At 45.4% G+C, this 20,729-nt stretch overlaps 2 protein-coding genes across 3 annotated transcripts in view; both read right to left on the reverse strand.

Annotated features, from left to right (window-relative positions):
- Nucleotides 1-30: 30 nt before the first annotated feature.
- TTC36 (tetratricopeptide repeat domain 36) lies at nucleotides 31-3,839 on the reverse strand. The gene is made up of 3 exons (XM_041772287.1): nucleotides 3,624-3,839; nucleotides 2,129-2,317; nucleotides 31-325 (listed from the first exon to the last, which is right to left on the reverse strand). Exons 1-3 carry the CDS (start codon nucleotides 3,739-3,741, stop codon nucleotides 63-65), a joined length of 570 nt encoding a protein of 189 aa, XP_041628221.1. The 5' UTR covers nucleotides 3,742-3,839; the 3' UTR covers nucleotides 31-62.
- A 617-nt stretch (nucleotides 3,840-4,456) lies between these two features.
- The window catches only part of KMT2A (lysine methyltransferase 2A), a 76,232-nt gene continuing 59,959 nt past the window's right edge, over nucleotides 4,457-20,729 (reverse strand). For both annotated transcript variants that reach the window (XM_041770092.1, XM_041770091.1), the window contains exons 32-36: nucleotides 11,348-11,522; nucleotides 11,079-11,186; nucleotides 10,584-10,667; nucleotides 10,033-10,162; nucleotides 4,457-9,522 (exon numbers count right to left, since the gene is read on the reverse strand). In XM_041770092.1, coding sequence (XP_041626026.1) covers nucleotides 9,247-9,522; nucleotides 10,033-10,162; nucleotides 10,584-10,667; nucleotides 11,079-11,186; nucleotides 11,348-11,522 — 773 coding nt within the window. In that variant the 3' untranslated portion in view covers nucleotides 4,457-9,246. The remainder of the gene's footprint in view (nucleotides 9,523-10,032; nucleotides 10,163-10,583; nucleotides 10,668-11,078; nucleotides 11,187-11,347; nucleotides 11,523-20,729) is intronic.

Consider the following 20,729-nt stretch of genomic DNA (forward strand, 5'->3'; position numbering starts at 1 on the left):
CGCGGGCGGCCGCACGCAGACACGGGAGAGTCGGGGGCAGGCGGCAGCTTTATTGGCGCGGCTCAGCGGCCGTTGCGGGGCCCGTGCAGCTGCTGCATCACGTCGGCCAGCATGCGGTTGCACAGCGCGGCGTAGGGGTTGAGCAGCACCAGCTGGCGCCGCGCGAACGAGCTGCCCAGACGCGCCGCCCGCTCGAAGTCCCCGCGGGCGTCGTCGTCCCGGCCCTGCAGCCGCGCCAGGAGCCCGCGCTGCACGAAGCCCTGGCGGGCGGCGCGGCCCCGGCCTCCGCTCAGCGCCACGGCGCGCTCCAGGTCCTCCAGGGCGCCTGCGGACGGACGGGGGAGGGGTCAGGGCCCAGCCACCTGCCCTTGCTCTCGCCCCTCCGCTTGGGGATCGCGACTCTCCCCGCACACACGGCGGCCTGGACAGCTTGGCAGGACTCGCCCCGGGCTGCCCCGCAGTCTCCAGTGGCAGAGTGGGCACTGACCCCCCCCTTTTACACCCAAACACGGAGGTGCGGGGCGATTCTGGACTCCCTATGCTCATGGGCTTGGCCGTTTATTCCACTCGTTTGCTGTTAAGCGTCTACCCTGCGCCGAGTGACTGACTCTGAATCTCAGAGTCTGAAAAAACTGCCATGTACTGATAACCACTTCTTAGAAAGACCATCAAATTCATTTCTCTTAATTTTCGTTCTAGGGATCCGTGGGTGGCGCAGCGGTTTGGCGCCTGCCTTTGGCCCAGGGCACGATCCTGGAGACCGGGGATCCAAACCCGTGTCGGGCTCCCGGTGCATGGAGCCTGCTTCTCCCTCTGCCTATGTCTCTGCCTCTCTCTGTGTGTGTGACTATCATAAGTAAATAAAAAAAAATTTTTAAAAATTTCGTTCTGAAGGCATTTCATTGTATGCTGTAAACCTGTTCTTCCCGCTGACTGCCTTTCCTCATTCTTTATCTCCTGGATCTTCGTTATTCTGTATTTTCATGAAAGGAGATCTTGGAAACCAGAGCTGGCCCTGGACATTTGCATGTTTATCCTTGTCATACAAAATACTTGGAGTAGGCCTTAGAACTCAGCGCAACGTCAGACAGCCGGCTGGTAGCACTTTAGCGCCCAGCTGGAATGTTTCTGGGCTCTGCCTCAGTTCACTCATGCTCTCTCGTCTACAGGGCTGTCAGGGTGCTGGAGGAGCTCCTGCATCATCCTACAGAGAGGCCCATCTCTGTCCTGTTTCTGTGTGTTTTGATCCCAGAACCCAGCAGGGGCTATGCTCCCCAGGCCATTCTAGATAACTAAGAAGCTCTTTGATCACAGTGTTTCTGGGTTTCCTTCCAAGGAGCTCGTCTGGAGGAATCAAAAGCCTTTTCCAGGCAGCATCACTTCTGTTTCTCTCTGGGATTCTGGTCTTTGTTTTTTTTGTTGTTGTTGTTGTGTTGTCGTTTTAAGATTTTATTTATTTATTCATGAGAGACACACAGAGGGAGGCAGAGGCACAGGCAGAGGGAGAAGCAGGCTCCATGCAGGGAGCCCGATGTGGGACTCGATCCTGGGACTCCAGGATCAGGCCCTGGACAGAAGGCAGGTGCTAAACCACTGAGCCACCCAGGGATCCCAGATTTAGGTCTTTGGACAGTCCCTGGCTGTTTTTACAGCCTGGCCCAGCCCTGCCCTGCACAACCCAGGTAATAAAGCCTGGGAAAGGGACCCTTGGTTCCCCACTGTTCCCAGAGTGGAGGCCAAACTCCCTGGGACTGGTATTCCTGGCCTCAGGAACACTTGATCACCCTCTGGTCTCCAGCATGGCCTTCTCTGTCCCATTGTCCCCATTTTAGTGTAACCCAAGTGCAGCAGCTTTGATCCAGTCAGTCCCCAGTTCAAATCCTCTGATGAGTCCCCATATTTTCAAGACACAGTGCAACCTGTGCCTATCACCCCCAGTCCTTCACCATCAGACCCTTATTTACTTCTCCCACCATTCCCCATTCCAGCCAGTCTGGAGATCTGTAGTTCCCTGTATCTTTTCATTCCTTCTGGGTCTCTACAGGCTGTACTGCCCCCCACCCCCTCCATCAGCTACCTCCACCTCTGGGCAGCCCGGGTGGCTCAGTGGTTTAGCGCCACCTTCAGCCCCGGGTGTGATCCTGGAGACCCGGGATCAAGTCCCGGTTGTTGTAGGCGGAGGCCCTCTCGGGCAGCAGGTCAATGGCTTGGCCAAACCTCTCCAGGGCTGTGCTGAGGTGGCCGGCCTCCGCGGCCATCACCCCCTGGAGCTCCAGGGCCTTGGACTGCTCCAGCTGCGCTCGAGGAAAAACCTCATCTGTGTCAGGGAGAGAGCCGGGAGGGGATGGTGTGCAGGTGGGAGCAAGGAGCAAAAGCCACGCTGGGCTTTGGAAAGCCGCGGCCTGAGCCGGAGCCGGCTGGGCCGGGGTGTAGGTCACTGCAGGAGTCAGATGCCGGGTCATGGCCCGGGGAGCCGAGGTGGCCGAGGTCGCAGGCATGTCTACGTTCTGAAGGGACCCGGAAAGGGGCTTCGGCTGCTCATTGCCATGGGAATGAAGCCCCGACTCCTTAGCTCAAGGTCACACGACCCTAAATCGCCCAGCTGGGACTTGAACCCAGGTCTTTCTGGCTCTTTGGCCTGTCCCCATTTTGTTCTACTACACCGCCTCCAACACGGAGACCGCCAAGGCCGGCGGGTCATGAAAATCACGTGGGACCTATCCCTCAGCTTTTCAGACCGCAGTTTCAGTGAGACCGAGGCTTCTCTCCTTTAGAAACAAAGGTCATCAAAAGTCCTGATGGGGGTGGGGTCGGGGGCTGGCGCCTGGCCGACTCAGGCTGAAGAGCAGGCAACTCCTGATCTCAGGGTCCTGAGCTCAAGCTCCATGTTGGGCACAACAAAACCAGGGCACCTAGGTGGCTTAGTGGTTGAGGGGCTGCCTTCAGCTCAGGCCGTGATCCTGGGGTCCTGAGATCGAGTCCCGCATCGGGCTCCCCACAGGGAGCCTGCTTCTCCCTTCTGCCTATGTTTCTGCCTCTCTCATGAACAAATTCTAAAAACCTTAAAAAATAAAACCAAAAAACTCCGGGTGGGGGTAGAAGGCCTCATTAAAAAAAGAAACTCCAGGTGGGGGTGTAAGGCCCCATTAGAGGCTGAAGGAAGGGCCGGTGGGTGCATTCCCTCTGTGAAGGGCTTAGCTCAGTGCTGGGCTTGCTGAGATTTGTGTTGAGGTCAGTACCCTTCATCTGTTGAGCCACCCCTGCCCTTCCATTCTCTGTGTTGAGAAAGGCCCTGTTGGAACAAAGATGTGAGTTGAGCATTTCCTACCCCCCCACCCCACCGCCCCTTCCCCCCAGCACAGCTGAGCTGGTATTATGGGCTGAGTTACGTGGTGAGGTCAAGTTCAGAAGTATGAGGCCTGAAGGACAAACCGTGACTTTCTCCTTTGGGCAGAGATGCTTGCCAAGCCTCTACCAGCGCACTAAGTGCATGCGGACCTCTGGCATTCCAACCTCATCATTACCCAAGGGTCATGGAACAAGGGGTCTTGTGAGACCACCGTCCTCTGCCGCCCTGGTGAGGCCAGCCAGCATGGCACGCTCTAGTCCAAGGTTGAACTCACCTTCATCTACTTCTTCCTTCTCCACCTCCTCTTCCACGTCCAACCCAACAAGGTCTCCAAACGGGGTGTCGGGGTTGAAGATGGCCCGCAACACTGCCTGGTCATTTGGAGTCCCCATGGTGCTCAACTCCCAAATCCCAGAAGGTGACTCAGGATAGAGAAGGGAGGAAGGAGGGGGGCTGAGCCTCGCAGCCAGCTGATCTAGAGGGCAAGGTTCTGTTTGAGGCTCGTCCCTGTGAGGAGTGTCTTCCATTCCTGAGCTGTACTGTAAACTCAACCTCATTTGGCCTGGGGTTAGCAACCCTGGCTTGCAGAATATTTACAAATAGTGCTCAACTGCCTTCCCACCCCCACCCCAAGTCTTAGGGGAACAGAGTAAATGAATCCAATTTCTGCCGTAAGGTGGAATGAAGCAGAGAGGGTGCTGCTCAGGTTCTTTCTGAAATGCTTGCGTTTTAATATATTCATAGACCAAGAGAAAATCCTTGGAAGCCCTCTTGACAGCCCATGGATTTTAAAAAAAGACGGGGCGGGGGAGGCTTACGGGAGATAAAGCTCTTTCATTGTCCTCTTGACTCCTTTTCCATATCCAGGAGTAATTGGGTCCTGAACACACACCACTGATGAGTAGGGTTAGAAAACACAGTTCGGACAATCAGTGTGGAGTGGGGCCAGAGGAAGGCAGGGCAGGGTAATTTAACAAGTTAGCTTTAAAAGAAGAGAAGAGTCGCAGGTACTTTGCAATCAGGTCACAGGCCACTTGCTGCTGCTCTCCCCTCCCCCCCCCCTCCATCCCACCCAAAGCCAAAAGAAAGCTCGATCATGTGCAGCAATAAACTTGACATGTTTATTAATTAAACTATCACTTAAATAAAAAAAAGTGCATAGAAAATAAACATGTTTAAAAACTCCTTTTTTTTTTACAACTATGTACACTTTTTACTTTTACATTCAGTCTTTCGTAGAGAGCTTTCAGCATTATTATTTTTTGAACTATTAAAGTATTTTCCTTCATCCCTGTCACAGGGAGTTAACACTGATGGACTTTAGACACATTTTTTTTCCTTTTTTTTTTTCTCTTTTTCTCTAACCAGAAGCTTGGAAGAACACAAGGAAAAAAAAAAAAACAAACCCAAAAGATCTGTTATACATGATAAAGTTGTCAAGAAATGTCTTATTTCTAGAAAAGAAGCTTGTCATCTGTTGAGCTTTTGAAACAATTATTCAACTACCTGTATTTACTAAAGAGACTGTTAAAAGTTCAATGAAAGAAACACCACAAGTCTATTTTCTTGGTTGGAAAGACAGAACTAGAGTACCTCGGAAACAAGATACCAAGAAAGCACAGAACACAATTTCCCCCTAAATGCAGGTGGTAACCCCAACATTCATAACCAAAAATAGAGAAAACAAGGCGTACAGGTACGGACTGGGACATTCATGGGCAGAAAAAATCCGGGTGACACCGTGTCTGCGTTCCTCTCTGATCCTAGGAACGGACTGCTTCACCGCCCCCTCTGTGGTTTGGGTGTCCCCTCAACTCCGGGGGATCAGAGGGGTGCCAGACTGACATTTTCCTGCCACTACTAGCAACTGTAACACAATCCTTATCTATAGTGTTAAGAGAATTAAAAGCCATGGACTGAACTAGGCTTTGTTACATGGTGCATTATTCTATTAGTTCCTATATATATCATATTTATATTTATTTGAAAACCAAAACAAAACAAAACAAAGTTGAAAGTTTTCAGAGTGTGAGACTTGACTGGTGTATTCATGATTCGGCACAAAAACCATCTGCTCAAATAACCTTGTATTGCTTTAAAATGAAGGAAATGAAACATAAAATTACACCCAGCCCTTTGCAATGACCCGCTTTTCCTTTAAAAAGAAAAAAAACCCAAAAGACCCCACAAAACCCCCAAACTTGATTTCTAGTTAAAAAAAAAATCCCAAATCAAACTTAAAAGTTAACATCTGATAAGGTTTTGACCTTTAGTCTTTTCAGATATTTGATTGAACGTCAGTCCTTTAGAAAGATACATTCATTAAAAGATTTTTTTTGTTTTTTTTTTGTTTTTTGTTTTTTTTGTTTTTTGTTTTTTGTTTTTTTTTTTTAATGTTGTTGTAGATTTTAAATCAAAGGAGCTGCATGGTGCTCACTGCATTGGCCGGGGGAAGGGGGTGTGTGGTTTGACAGAGGCAAGCGGGGTGGTGGACTGTACCCCGGCAAAGGAGTCTGGTTGAAAACGTGTATATATATATAGCTGCCAGGGCTTCCCCCTTAATTCTGGTGATTGGTCTAAAAACCGGAGGGGCTGTGCTGGAGGTGGTGGACGGGAACAGAGGGAGCCCAGGGACCAGGTTCCGGCCGTAGGGTCAGCGCCATGCAGCTGTTCTGGTTACACAGTTGTCACTGGCCACCAGGAAATGCAGCCACAACAGGTTCTAGCAGCAAAGCTCTAAGTGAGCGGGCTCTCTCACTGAGAACTGACCAGGCTTGCAGCTGTTACTCCTTAGGGATTCGGGATGCCCCTTGGGGGGATTCCTGGGAATGACCCACCACAGTTCCTCGGTCTGCACTTTTTGTGCGGAGATTCCCTTGGTCACTTTCAAAACAAACTCAGGTGTTTTTGGAGACAGATATGCCGGTTTGTTTTTGTTGTTTGTGTGTGTGTGTGTGTGTGTGTGTGTGTGTGTGTGTGTTGCCTTCTTTCCCTCTTGTAGGGAAACAGCTTATTTCCCCAAGTTGCTGGCAGGTATGCTGAGTTTTGGCAATGGACTCAAGGCTGAGCTAGAAGAGGAGTTACTCAGTTTCTATGGTTGACAGGGAGTGAAAAGGCAAGGCAAACCATCTGCAGCTGGCAAGAGAAGGAGAGATGTAGGTCCCTCCCCTGGCCTCAGGGGTCGGGACTGGTAGAAAGAGAATGAGGAGGGGGCTCACAGTACAGCATGGCCTAGCAGGGCAGTAACTAGGTCTATTTAGCTGAGTTTCCCCCACCCCCTGACTGGCCTTTGGGTCTTTCTCAAGGTGAATTCATGACCCATCAGTGCATTATCATTTCAGTAACAAATGCAGCTTAAGGTTTTTTTTCTTAAAAAAAAAAAAAAAAAGGAATAAAAGGATTTACAAAAAAACCTCACACAGTGCAATAATAAAGGAAACCAGACACTAGTGGAACCCCTAGGGCCACAGTATCTTGTTCACGGGCAAAGGAGGAGGGAGGCGAGGTCTGGGTAGAGTGTTTTTCCCCAGGCCCCTGCTGGCACTTCTCCATGGTGACAAGGAAGTCTCTGCCATCCTGGCCACAGTGCTGGGCTCCCTGCACGACAGCGAAAACAGTGACAATGTTCCAGCAAAGCCACCAGACACAGTTCTTAAGGTCACGGAAGAACAGGAAGCCCAGGGTGGAAGGCACAGCAGAGCCATGAGTCCTGGGGCAGAGAGCGCAGGGCTGAGTCGTATTGCTTTGCTAGACTTCCGTGGGATTGGGCTTCTGGCAGGAGGGAAGGGCGCCCCGCCCTCTACTGGACTACACTGCTCTGAAACCCAGTGGCCGAAAAGGCAGAGGAGGATCTGCTTTATCGTGAGTGGTCAGACTGTGCTTCAGTTTCAACGGGCTGCCCCAAAAGAGGGCACGGGGGAATCCGTGGGTTCTTTGCAGGTATGAGGACTCGGTGGGCAGAGGGAAAGGGGATGAGGTGACAGATGAGGCAGATGGTAAATGTCAGGTTGCCATTCAACTGGGTTGTGATCTCGGAAGTAGGGCAAGATGGGGGAAAGGGAGCCCACACCGCTCACCACTCCGAGCTAATCCCTGGAGGGATGGAGAGAGTGCGGGAAAGGACAGGGACACTGCTGTGTCAGGATACTACCACAGCCTCTTGAGGAGCTTCAACACGGGGAGGAGGGGAGCGGCCCGATGGCGTAGGGTGACCTTCCTTGTCCGTTTATTGTCAAAGAGCAAACCCAGGACACGTTTATGTCAACAGGGCACAAACAAGCTACACATTAAACAACAAAAGTACACCTTCCAGGGGGAAGTTGGGCAGGAAAAACCAGACTTTGTGTGTACAGCTGAATATTTTTCTCTAACTTCATCCTATGAAAATAAAAAATTATTAAAAACCGATCTTCTTTTAAATTAGGATAATACCGCGGTTTAAAAAATAGCCTTGTCATAAGTGCTTCTCCCTATGAAGTGCTTCTCATAGAAAAATATACAAAATATATTTACATTTATAAAACCTTAAATAGTAAACTGTAAACAGAACAGAGTAAAATCCAATGACTTAATTTAACAGGTTCAGGACACCGTCTTGGGGAAAGGAAGAGAAGAAACATTTGATGCTGTTTTGACCACATCCTAAGGAGTAATCAGGGCAGTAGTGTCATTTAATTTACTTCATCTGTGGATTTTGCCAGGTGGCCGAGGTCCCTCGGTACAAGGTGGTCTAGTTCCCAGGTTTTGGGCCTTGAAATCTGATTAGTGTTCTGCCTTCAACTGGACACCGACCGTTTAAAAATTAAGTCTTCCTATGTCTTAACAAGGGGAAAAATAAAGTTACCATGTCCTAGGAATGGGACCCAGGGGTCATCCTGGTTGTGATACTCTGGTTGTTGCATGATTCAGATCCTATTTAAATAATCTTCTGCTTCTAAAAAATCATGCTACATATATTTCTTTAAAACTCTCCATGGAGCTTTATGAAAACTCCAAATTCTGTCTGGTTATGGCCAATGGCTCCTGTCCACTTCCCCACTGGGAGTGCTTACAGGCTCAGGGATCGTCTTGTGGGCATATATGATGCCCGACCGGGAGTGTCCTTGCGCAGGGAGTCACTCCCCTCTACCACCCAGAAAGAACGGGAAAGCAGTGGGATGAAACAGGGGGAACAAAGAAAGTGGAGGGAGGAGGAGGAGGAATGAGAGGGACACCGCTCCTATTGTCAAGAAAGGTAATTGGCTGAGATAAGGCTCATGGGGGTAACACTCCCACCTAAAGCCCACAGGCTCCGTGTTTGGTGATTAATTGGCACAACCCCAAGACAGCCTTTTGACACCAAAGGTGCTCAGAATCCTGTCTCCCAGCCATAAGTGAACTCTCAAGCAGGAGGATAGTAGGGAAACCACCAGACCTTCTCTGTTTGTTCAACAGATGGTGGTTACAGGCTGGGCCGGCTGGCGAACTATCAGGTATCCAACCAACTCTGTATCAGGGGCCCTGGCTGACCCCTCGTGTATAGTGCTTGGGAAAGGGCCAAGGTGAGGATGGAGACACTCAGGCCCAAGCTCCCAACATACCTAACCCTCCACAGGCTCCTTCCAGGCAAGTCTGCTAGCGACCCCATCTCCCATGCTTTAACGGCATCCAACCAGAGGGGCCCCAGTAGGAAGCCGGTCACAGATCTTTTCTTCGAGACCTCATCTCTCTCTCCAGGACTGTGATCACATGTATAATGTGAATATGGGACGCAAGGGGGCCCAGCCGTCACGGAGGCCCCTCAACTGTGCCCACTCAATCCTGGCACTCCTGGCTGCTGGCAAAGGCCTTCAGCAGTGCTTTGGGTGGCCCTGGGTCCTAGCACTCCAACGCTGGGGGACAGGAGCACAGGAGCAGCTTCAGTTGAGGAACTTCCGACATTTCTTGGCACCACAGTTGCAGGGGAGCTTGTTGCTGGCATCCTCGATGGGGAACTTATAGTCGTAGGTGAGCTCTTCCCCGCGGTAGATCTTGCGCATGGCGAAGATGACAATGTGCTTCTGCCCGTCAATGTTGATGACCCGAGAGTAGCAGTTGGGCTCACAGGAGTGATTGATGAAGCGGGCCGCATTTCCGTGCATGGTGGCATCCACCACCTCCGAGTCATCGATCCGGAACATGTAGCAACCGATGCCCTACACGTGAAGGAGAAAGGGAGACCCCCTGTTATTGAGCACAGCTCGGGCTGGAGAGCATTGCCCATCCTTTTCCTGGTGTGGCCTACAGCTGCGGACGAAAAAAAAGTTTCTTCCGGTAAGATGTCCAGATTTCTCCCATCTTTCAAGATGCTTCTGTAGCAAATTCCTACATTATAGCTACTAGACTAGAGGTTTCTTAATGTCTCCACAGGAAAGAGAAACCTAAAACATCGTGTCATTAGGTGCTTTTGATCCTGGGATCCACTCAGACAAACCTTCAAAGAGTTTCCCTGTGTACTAGTCCTGAGGGTGGATTCTGAGCTTCTCCTGGGCCCAGCACAAAATTTAAAGATGTCAAAATGTTTAAAAAAAAAAAAAAGGGAAAAAAGTATGTTTGAATTAATAAAGTATACTATTTCTTTTGGGATATAGGGATCATATTTTAGGTTGATGGCCCCTTTCTACTTCCAACGCCAGAAGTGGGACAGTGAAAAGTGAGACACTCACCTTGCTGTCATAATACTTCTCTCGCTTGTCAGTCTGGATGGAGCGGATGACATTGCCAGCATATTCAATCACCATCTCACCTGCATCAATGTTTCTTTTACAAAAAAGACCCCGGCCATGGATGGGAGACCTAAGACATAGAGATGGAAAAGAGATTGGCCACCGATTTCGCAAATCAGGTTAACTGTGTTAAATAAATAATGAATAAATAAATAAAACCTCCTGGACTGTCAGTTTCCCAGTAAGCACAGACCCTTGAAAAGAAAAAAAGAACCTGGACCCACTCGATTTGAGTACTTTACTTGTTCTAACAAAATGGCCAAAAATGAAAGATTTCTCCACTCTGTAGCCCACTAGAAGTAGCAATATTCTAACATTTACTATGTTAAAGCCCTTGTTCAATGCAAGGAGGGGCAGGATCCCAGGACATCAGGTCCCATTAATCATAGCTAGAAAAACCTCACTTACTGAATGTCACTCCAGCATTTAGCCCACTTTGCTTTTGGAAAGCGATTAGTTTTCTATAATTCTTTCTACAATTTTAGCCATACCTGTAGACACCAACTGCCTCCTTAGAAGTCTTTTTTAAGTGCCGGAAACGCATGGGCATTGGCAGATCCATACTAGTTGCCCGCCTAAAGAGACAAGGCATATTATTAATGAATTCTCTTCAGGAAATAATCAATTTTGAGTCTTGGATCGAAGGTTTCTAGAGAATATAACTCTATTATTCTCTTTGTTCAGTGCCAAGCATAACAAGTGTCTAATAAAATGAGGCCTATAATATATACAGTACTTTCCGACCATGGTAACTATGGTGACAGAGTATAATTTGGTTAAAGAAAATAAAATGTACATCTTATAGTTATCTGAATGTCTCCTCTCCTCTGCCAGCCAGCTACTGCTACTTTAACACACTACACGTCAAGTCTTCTTAAATGTTATCTGGTAAATTCTGATCCAAGCAAAACTACACAGTGCCCCGAACAGCCAGAAGAGAGGGAAGCAACGAGTGTTCCTAACGACCAGCTCCACCCAAGACTTACCGAGCTGACTTCAGCTGTACCTCCTCCTCTTCCTCATCATTGGGGTTGTATTCAGGAGGCTGCCGATGTTTGGAAGCCAGGAAGTTAAACATGTCAAATGCTGACTTCCTAGAGCCAAAAGATTAAAATATGCTTTAATAAAAATCCTTTTAACAGAAGCAATAAAGGATCTCTTTGACAATGGAAACCTCAAAGGTTACGTGGGAAAATGATCCTATCATTAGATAATAAAAAACCCAAAGCTGCTTAAGAAAGAGAATGGAACTTGCCTCAGGTGAACTTCAGCCCTGGCTGAGCCATGTGGGTTCAGGGGGGGTTCGTTGGCCTCCTCTGGTTTGTGGAAACGGAATTTGTAATTCCTACAGTGCTTGGCACCAGAGAGCTGCTCAATCAGGAACACAACTGCATCGTGAAGAATCCCCAACATCCTCAAACCGTTAACACCTGTTGGATATAAGGCACCAGGGTAGCGAGGGTGCAGCTGAGGGTGCAGCCAACAGGAAGCTGCCTGGTACTAAAGAAACGTCCGAGCTGGAGAAGAGCTCTGCCAGAGGCTGCTCAAGGGTGAATTGCATTAAAGACTAGCCAAAAATCAGCATTAGCTAGTCGTGGAGATGACGCAGACACAAGTCTATCAATATGGAAAATGTTCACAACAGATTGAAAAACACACTCCATCAAACTATTTTCTATGTCCTGTATATACCAGATAGGGCTATATATGATTTCATTTCATGGTCATAATGTCCACAGGAGGCAAGAAATGCCAGCTTCATTACCACATCTTGGGGCACCTGGGTGGTTCAGTGGTTGAGCATCTGCCTCCGGCTCAGGTTGTGATCCTAAGGTCCTGGGATCAAGTCCCACATCGGGCTCCCAGCAGGGAACCTGCTTCTACCTCTGCCTCTCTCTCTGTGTCTCTCATGAATAAATAAATAAAATCTTAAATAAAAACCACACCCAAGGTCACACAGCTAACGCAACAAGGTTTGAACCTTAGGCTGTGGAACACTGACCATGATCCCATTTTTGTTTATAGATTAATGGGGTACCTGGGCTTTGTAACTTCATACATAAGTATCTCACTAAAACTTAAATGTATGTAAGCTGCTGGCATAGATAAATGTACGTAAGCTCCTGGTGAAATGCTTTCTGAAATGACTGGCTTCTTTCATTGAAGGGATGGGGGCATTCCAACAACTGCCACACCACTTTGACACTAGAAGTAGCAATGTTCCAGGTGCTGGTTGGCTCAGTTGGTACAGCATGTGATTCTTTTAAGATTTTATTTATTTATTTGAGAGAGAACAAGAGAGCGCACAGAGGGAGAAGCAGACTCCCTGCTAAGCAGGGAGCCCAATGAAGGGCTCTATCCCAGGATGCTGGGATCATGTCCTGAGCTGAAAGCATACGCTTAATCAACTGAGCCACCCATGTGCCCCGCATGGGCAAGTGCCCTGCATTTTTTACTTCTTTTAATTTTTAAAAAAGATTTTATTTAGGGATGCCTGGGTGGCAGAGTGGTTGAGCTTCTGCCTTTGGCTCAGGGTGTGATCCTTGATCCTGGGATCAAGTCCCATACTGGGCTCCCTGCAGGGAGCCTCCTTCTCCTTCTGCCTCTCTCTGGGAGTCTCTCAAGAATAAGTAAATATTTTTTTAAAAATATTTTATTTATATGAGAGACAGCGTGCATATATAAGCAAGGGGGAGGGGCAAAGGAGAGGGAAAAGCAGATGCTTAACTGACTGAGCTACCCAGGTGCCCCATAGCATGTGATTCTTGATCTCAGGGTTCTAAGTCTGAACCCCATGTTGGGTGTGGAGTTACTTAAAAAATCTTAAAAAAAAAAAAAAGAAATAGCTAATCTTCTTTACATTTTATCAAGTCAACAGTATTTCACTTACAAATATTGTTATCGGTATTATTAACAGATAGCAAAACAGTGTCTGTTGTGGACAAGATACGTATGCCATAAGCATAACTGTGCTTGGATCACTCCAATAGACGTACACTTTGCTATGAGGCATAGTTAGAGATGCAACCTCGGTGTCATCTGGGGACCATGTGTCATACCCAGGAGGATGTCTATATTTACATGTTAATAATTGTTCCTTCTGGGAGGTGGGATTCTGCCCACCTTTTAATTTGTTAGCGTAGTTGTTTGTTTTTTTCACATTTTAAAATTCTTCTAGATCTTGGATAATTTTTTTTAGAAGAGTAGAAAGTTACTATTAGATGCCTGATTTTTCTCTTAGAGAATTTTTATTTTTTTATTTTTTTATTTTATTTTTTTTAAAGATTTATTTATTTATTCATTCAGAGAGAGCGAGAGAGAGCGGCAGAGACACAGGCAGAGGGAGAAGCAGGCTCCATGCAGGAAGCCCGATGTGGGACTCGATCCCGGGTCCCCAGGATCACACCCTGGGCTGCAGGTAGCGCTAAACCGCTGCGCCACCGGGGCTGCCCTGATAATTTTTATTTTTAAAGATTTTATTCGTTCATTCATGAGACACAGGCAGAGGGAGAAGCAGGCTCCATGCAGGGAGCCCAACGTGGGACTGGATCCCAGGTCTCCAGGATCACGCCCTGGGCCAAAGGCAGGCACCAAACCGCTGAGCCACCTAGGGATCCCCTCTTAGAGAATTTCTAAGGGAGATCATTTGATTTCAACGGGAAGCAAAAAGGTTAGTTTTCAGATCCATAACATTCTTCGAATACAACCGTTGTTCCCATTAGAATTCACCCTAAGTATATAACCCAAGTCCCCCACAGAAGAGTTTAAAAGCCAAATCAGACAATGGCAAACATTTTTTTCTTTCCTACACAACACTGATTATCCCCAAGATTTTTTTCCTAGGACTTTTAGACTGTTGTGGATTCCTAAGTGGAAAAAGACGATGAAAAAAACATTAGTCACTTCCACAAAAAGTTCATTTTTATGTTTAGGCTGAGTGTTCAACTCTATCTGTCCTGGAGGGCTTATAGTGGGATTAGGTGCTGTGTCAATAATGGGAAAATATACATGAATTATACGTGATCGCAAGGAGCTCCTGGCAGAGGGAGGCAGATAGGTACACAAACCACACACTGTGGAAAGTATCCAAATAAAGGTATAGAATAAAGTACTGTGGGAGCTCTCAAGAGGAAGCAATCTCTTCTGTTGTGGAGGATTCACTTACTCATTCCACAAATATTTACTGAGCACCTACTATATCCCACACCTTCTTTCCATCTCTCTGTGTCAGACAGAGCCTGGGAATACAGAGGCAAACGAGATAGGCAAGGTACCTGTATAGATGGAGCTTTTATTTCATGCAAGAGACAGACGATAAACCCACCAAAGATATTCCCACACTAGGCCTTTTTCATCTGCTATTTCTTCTGCATTGAGGACTTTGACTCTAATTGTTGAATGGCTAGCTCCTTCTCATAATCACTCAGGTGTCAGCTTTACTGCCACCTCTTCAACAGACTTCCTTCCTGACCACTCTATCCAGAAGAGGTTCCCTGCTGCCAATGACCCACATTTGTGTCACTCAGTTTCATTCTTCAGAATACTTATCTGTGCCACCAGACTATAAAGCTGTGAGGCAGGGACCTTACTGTGAAGGGGCCAAGGGACTGGACCTTGGAGAACGGGCCTGAGGCTGCTTCTATTCGGCAGTTCTTTCCTAAGTGGCCAACGTGGTGCCAGGCACATGACCAGGTTTCAGTAGTATTTCTTTTCTTTTAAAGATTTTATTTATTCATGAGACAGAGAGAGAAAGAGAGAGAGGGACAGAGACACAGGCAGAGGGAGAAGCAGGCTCCATGCAGGGAGCCCGATGTGGGACCCGATCCCGGGACTATGGGAGGGATCATGCCTTGAGCCAAAGGCAGATGTTCAACCGCTGAGCCATCCAAGCGTCCCCAGTAGTATTTTCTAATAACAAACATTGAAAGGTTGAAGATTTTATTCTATAATAAGCAGGTAACACTAAAAAGTTTTTGAGGTACTTCTGGTGACACTGAGGATTCGCTACAGCAGGAGGTGGGGGACTCAGGGACCAGTTATAAGGTTTTTTGGTATTACTGGAAGACAATGACAAAGGCTATTCCTGAGGAAGGAAAGGGAGAGAAGAAGGGACTATGACTCAGACTTTTGAGGGAGAATCAACACCAGTGACCAACTGGATGTGAATGACGAGGGAAAGGAAGGAAGTCAAGATTTATTGGACTTTTTTGACCTGAGATATGGGGGATGTTAGGAGGAGTGGATGACTCATAGAAGTGTATATGGGAGCAGAGCGATGGCTGCACAAGCCCAGGGCAAGGGCAGAATGAGGGGCAGAGGCTGAGAACCCAAGAGAATCTTAATACTCCCCACCCCCTTTCTTTCTGTCAACATACAATGTTCTATTACTTTCACGTGTATTGTATAGCTATTCAACAATTCTATACATTACTGAATGCTCATAGAATCCTCTTTTTTTTTTTTAATTTTATTTATTTATGATAGTCACACACACACAGAGAGAGAGAGGCAGAGACATAGACAGAGGGAGAAGCAGGCTCCATGCACCGGGAGCCCGACATGGGATTTGATCCCAGGTCTCCAGGATCGCGCCCTGGGCCAAAGGCAGGCGCCAAACCGCTGCGCCACCCAGGGATCCCGAATCCTAACTCTTTTTAAAAGTTTATTTACGGAATGCCTCAGTGATTCAGCAGTTGAGAGTCTGCCTTCAGCTCAGGGCGTGATCCTGCGGTCCCGGGATCGAGTTCTGCATTGGGCTCCCTGCATGGAGCCTGCTTCTCCTTCTGCCTCTGTCTCTTTCTGTGTCTCTCATGAATAAATAAATAAAATCTTAAAAAAAATTTATTTGCCATCTGCTTTTCAAAAAAGTATAAATACATTCAAATTAACCCTTTAAAAAATTTATAGGGGATCCCTGGGTTGCTCAGTGGTTTAGGTGAGCAACCATCAGCTCAGGGCATGGTCCTGGAGTCCCGGGATCGAGTCCCACATCAGGCTCCCTGCCTGGAGCCTGCCTGTGTCTCTGACTCTCTCTGTCTCTCATAAATCAATCAATCAATCAATCTAAAAAAAAAACCTTATAAAGTGACACAGTATAGAAAGTAAACATTGCCCATTCGAATTCCCTAGGTCTTACTCCTCTGAGGCCACTATTCTATGTGTGTGTATGTATAATACAGAAATATCTAAAGAGATTATCGTGATCATACCAGATACATACTGTTACAACCTGTCCTTTTCAATTACTTTGGACCTCTTTCTAAATTTCCCTGTTGAAGAGTATTTGCCTTGCTTCTAGTTTTGTGCTAACACATGTCGGAATGAACACCCTCATATATTTTTTATGACCTGACTTGAAGCTACCTATACGGTAACTTCCTAGAAGTGGAACTGCTGGAATGGAAGGGCATGGGACTTGAAAAATTTCATAGCTATTGCTTAACTGCTCCTCCAAATAGTTGTATTAGTAATTTATGTACCTGCCATTAATGTAAGAGAAAGCCTGTTTCCTCCATTTGTACCTAGATTATTTCCAAATTCTGAAACTTTATTATTAAAGGCTTTGTTAATAAATCTGTTAATAAAACAGTTAATCAAAAAAATAAATAAAACAGTTAATCATGTTAAAATATGCATTTTAAAAATTATGAGTGGGGTGCCTGGATGGCTTAGATGGTTCAGTATCCGACTCTTGATTTCAGCTCAAGTCATCATCTCAGGGTTGTGAGATCAAGCCCCACATTGGGCTCCATGCTGGGTGTGGAGCCTGCTTAAGATTCTCTCTCTCCCTCCGTATCTTCCCTTCCTCTAATAAATAAAATTATGAGTAAGATTGAATTATCTTCATGTTATTGGCCATTTGTATTTTGTGGGGGATAAAATGCCTATTGTGTCCTTTGCTCTCTTTTTTGTTAATTAAAAACAATTTGGGGTGCCTGGCTGGCTCCATCAGAAGAGCATGTGACTCCTGATCTCAGGGTTGTGAGTTTGAGCCCCATGTTGGACGTAGAGCTTACTCAAGGAAAAAAAGAACGAAAGACAGAGAAAGAAAGAAAGGCAGACTAAAAACAAACATCTGAGAAAATTTAAAATACACTTAAAATGTTTTCTAATACATCAAATATTTTCTCTCTCCTACTTTTTTTTTTAGACATTTTATTTATTTATTCATGAGAGACAGAAAGAGAGAGGGAGAGAGAGGCAGAGATACAGGCAGAGGGAGAAGTAGGCTCCATGCAGGGAGCCTGACGTGAGACTTGATCCTGGGTCTCCAGGATCACAGCCTGGGCTGAAGGCGGCGCTAAACGGCTGAGCCACCCAGGCTGCCTCTCTCTTATTTCTTAGAACGAGAACAAAACCATATAAACTGGGATGCCTGGGTGGCTCAGTGGTTGAGTGTCTGCCTCAGCTCGGGATGTGATCCCAGGATCCAGAATCAAGTCCTGCATCGGGCTCCCTTCGGGGAGCCTGCTTCTCCCTCTGCTGGTGTCTCTGCCTCTTTCTGTGTGTCTTTCTTGAATGAATGAATGAATGAATGAATGAATGAATAAATCTAAACCAAAACAAATCAAAACAAAAACCATATAAACTTAAATTCCTCTAATTACTCATTGTTTCCCTTCCCAGGACCAATAAAAGAGAGATAAACGGATATGGAAAAAACACAGTCAGTGGGAGGTTTCTACCTTAAAGTAATTAAATCTTTAATGTTTGCTCGAAATAATTGTATTAATGACATGTTTTTTCACTGCCTAAATTTAATTTGAAATCTAGTGACAATGTGAAACTGTATTAGTTTTTTTTTTTCTTTTCTATTTCTACTTTGAAAAGAATAAATAAATAACAGGGGTGCCTGGGTGGCTCAGTTGGTTGAGTGTCCAACTCTTTGTTTTTTGCTCAGGTCATGATCTCAGAGTGGTGAGATGGGAGCCCTGCCTCACTCTACACTCAACAGAAAATGTGCTTGAGATTCTTTCTCTCTCTGCCCCTTCCATAGTCCACATGCTCTCTCTCTAAAATAAATAACTAAAACCTTAAAAAAATAAAGTAGGATTTAAAAAAATAATAAAAACAAAAGGAAGATATAACAAAAGCATAATGAGATAGCATTTCATACTCACTAGGATATCTAAAACAATAAGACAGCCAATAACAAGTGTTGACAAGGATGTAGGTACTGCATCAAACACTGTTGATATCAAATAGTGCAGCTATTCTGGAAAAACAATTTGGCAGCTCCTCAAAATTTTAAATATAGAGTTACCATATGGCACAGCAATTCCACTCCTAGGTATAGACCCAAGAGAAATGAAAACACAAAAACTTGTACAGGAATATTGATAGCAACATTGTTCATCATGGTTAGGAGGTGGAAAAACCTCAAATGTCATCAGCTGATGAATGGATAAACAAAATGTAGCATCCATACAATGGAATATTCTTTGGCCATATAAAGGAATGAAGTACTAAAAAAGCCATATGTGAAAAACCCACAGAGAATATCATAGTCAATAGTGAAAGATTGAAAGCTTTCACTCTAAGATCATGAATAAAGCAAGGATGACCACTCTCACCACTTTTATTCAACACAGCACTAGAAGTTCCAGCCAAGACAATTAAGTAAGAAAAAGAAATAAAAGCCACCCCAACTGGAAAGGAAGAAGTAATGTTATGTTTGTAGATGATACTATCTTATATGTAGAAAACTTTAGAATAAATAAATAGTATAGAATTTCTATATACAAACTGAAAAATCTAAAAAGGAAATTACAAAAGCAACTCTACTTAAAATAGTACCAAAAAGAAAAAAACAAATTAACTTAATCAATTAGGTGAAAGACTTATACAATGAAAACCACAAAACACTGCTGAAAGAAATTAAAAACATAAATAAACGGAAACGTATCTTGTGTTCATGGATTAGAAGATTTAATATTCTTAAAATGTCAATAGTACTAAAGTATCCATAGATTCAGCGCAATTTCTATCACTATCTCAAATGACATTTTTTGCAGAAATAGAAAAGCTCATCTTAAATTCACATGGGGCTCCTGGGTGGCTCAGTCGGTTAAGCATCCAACTCTTGGTTTCAGCTCAGGTCATGATCTCATGGGTCCTGAGATTGAGCCCCGTATCAGGCTCTGCGTTCAGCATGGACTCTGCTTGAAGATTTTCTCCCTTTGCCCTCCTCCCACTCACGTGCTCTCTCTCTCAAATAAATAAATAAATCTTTAAGAAAAATTCACAGAGAATCTGACGGGATCTTGAATAGTCAAAACAATCCTGAGAAAGAACTGGGCAGCCTCGGTGGGTCAGCGGTTTAGCACTGCCTTTGCCCCAAGGTGTGATCCTGGAGACCTGGGATTGAGTCCCGTATTGGGCTCCCTGCATGGAGCCTGCTTCTCCCTCTGCCTGTGTCTCTGCCTCTCTCTGTTTCTCATGAATAAATAACTAAAATCTTAAAAAAAAAAAAAATCCTGGGAAAGAACAAAAATGGAGGACTCAAACTACCTGATTCCAAAGCTTACCACAGATCTACAGTATTCATCAAAACAGTGTGGTACTGACATGAAGACAGTGGAATAGAAATGAACCCTTCCATATTTGATCCCATGATTTTTTTAAAGTGTTATTTTTACATAATCTCCATACCCAATATGGGGCTCGAACTTATAACCCCAAGATCAAGAGTCACATGTTCTGCAGACTGAGCCAGCCTGGTGCCCCTGGTCACATGATTTTTGACAATGGTGCCAATACCATTTAATGGGGAAAGATTTTTTTCAACAGTGTTAGGAAAACCAGATATATCCACATGCAGAAGAATGAAGTTGACTTTTACCGCATACCATATAGGAAAATTAACTCAAAATGGATCAAGAAGCTAAGTGTAAAAGACCTAAAGCCATAGAACTCTTAGAAGAAAACATGTAACAAAACCCTCATGATGCTAGACTTGGCAATGATTTCTTGAATATGACACCAAAGGCACAAGTAAAAACAGAAAAAATATAGACTAGACTTCGTAGCAATTAAAAAATTTTGTGCGTCAAAAGACACTATCACTCCCCACTCTCCCCGGCCAAAGCTAGTATTTGATTTCTCTGAATTCTGTCTCAGATCCTTTCAATTAGGATAAATGTCTTAATTTGGCATGTTATGTCTATTAGGATATATAAATCACATTTGTATAAATATACATCAAGACTCAGAGAAATAAATTAGCTTGCACTCAATTTAATACTGGTAGCAAAAGAGCAGAAATGTAGCTTGTACTCAGTTTTTTTGCCTCCAGAGCTCATAGTTTCTTACCACCATTCCATGTGGCAGTAAAGGACATGGATAAATCAAAGGAATTTCTGTCCTGCTGGCAAAAAAAAAGAGCTGGCTACTCAGTTTGAGGCTGAGAACAGAGTTGAGAACACTGGCTGATTCCAGGAGCAGGATTTTACACATATTTGCAGTAATCAGTGACTATTGGGAGAGGCCACGTAGAAGTTATACTTTCTTGCCCCCCAGATATCACCCTCACCAATCTAAAAAAAAAAAAAGAAAAGAAAAAGAAAAAAGAGGCAGCCCACAGAATGGGGAAAAATACTTGCAAATCATCTCTCTGATTAATATCCAGAACATATATA

Source organism: Vulpes lagopus, chromosome 10 (assembly GCF_018345385.1).
Source record: "Vulpes lagopus strain Blue_001 chromosome 10, ASM1834538v1, whole genome shotgun sequence".
NCBI classification, from domain to species: Eukaryota; Metazoa; Chordata; class Mammalia; order Carnivora; family Canidae; genus Vulpes; species Vulpes lagopus.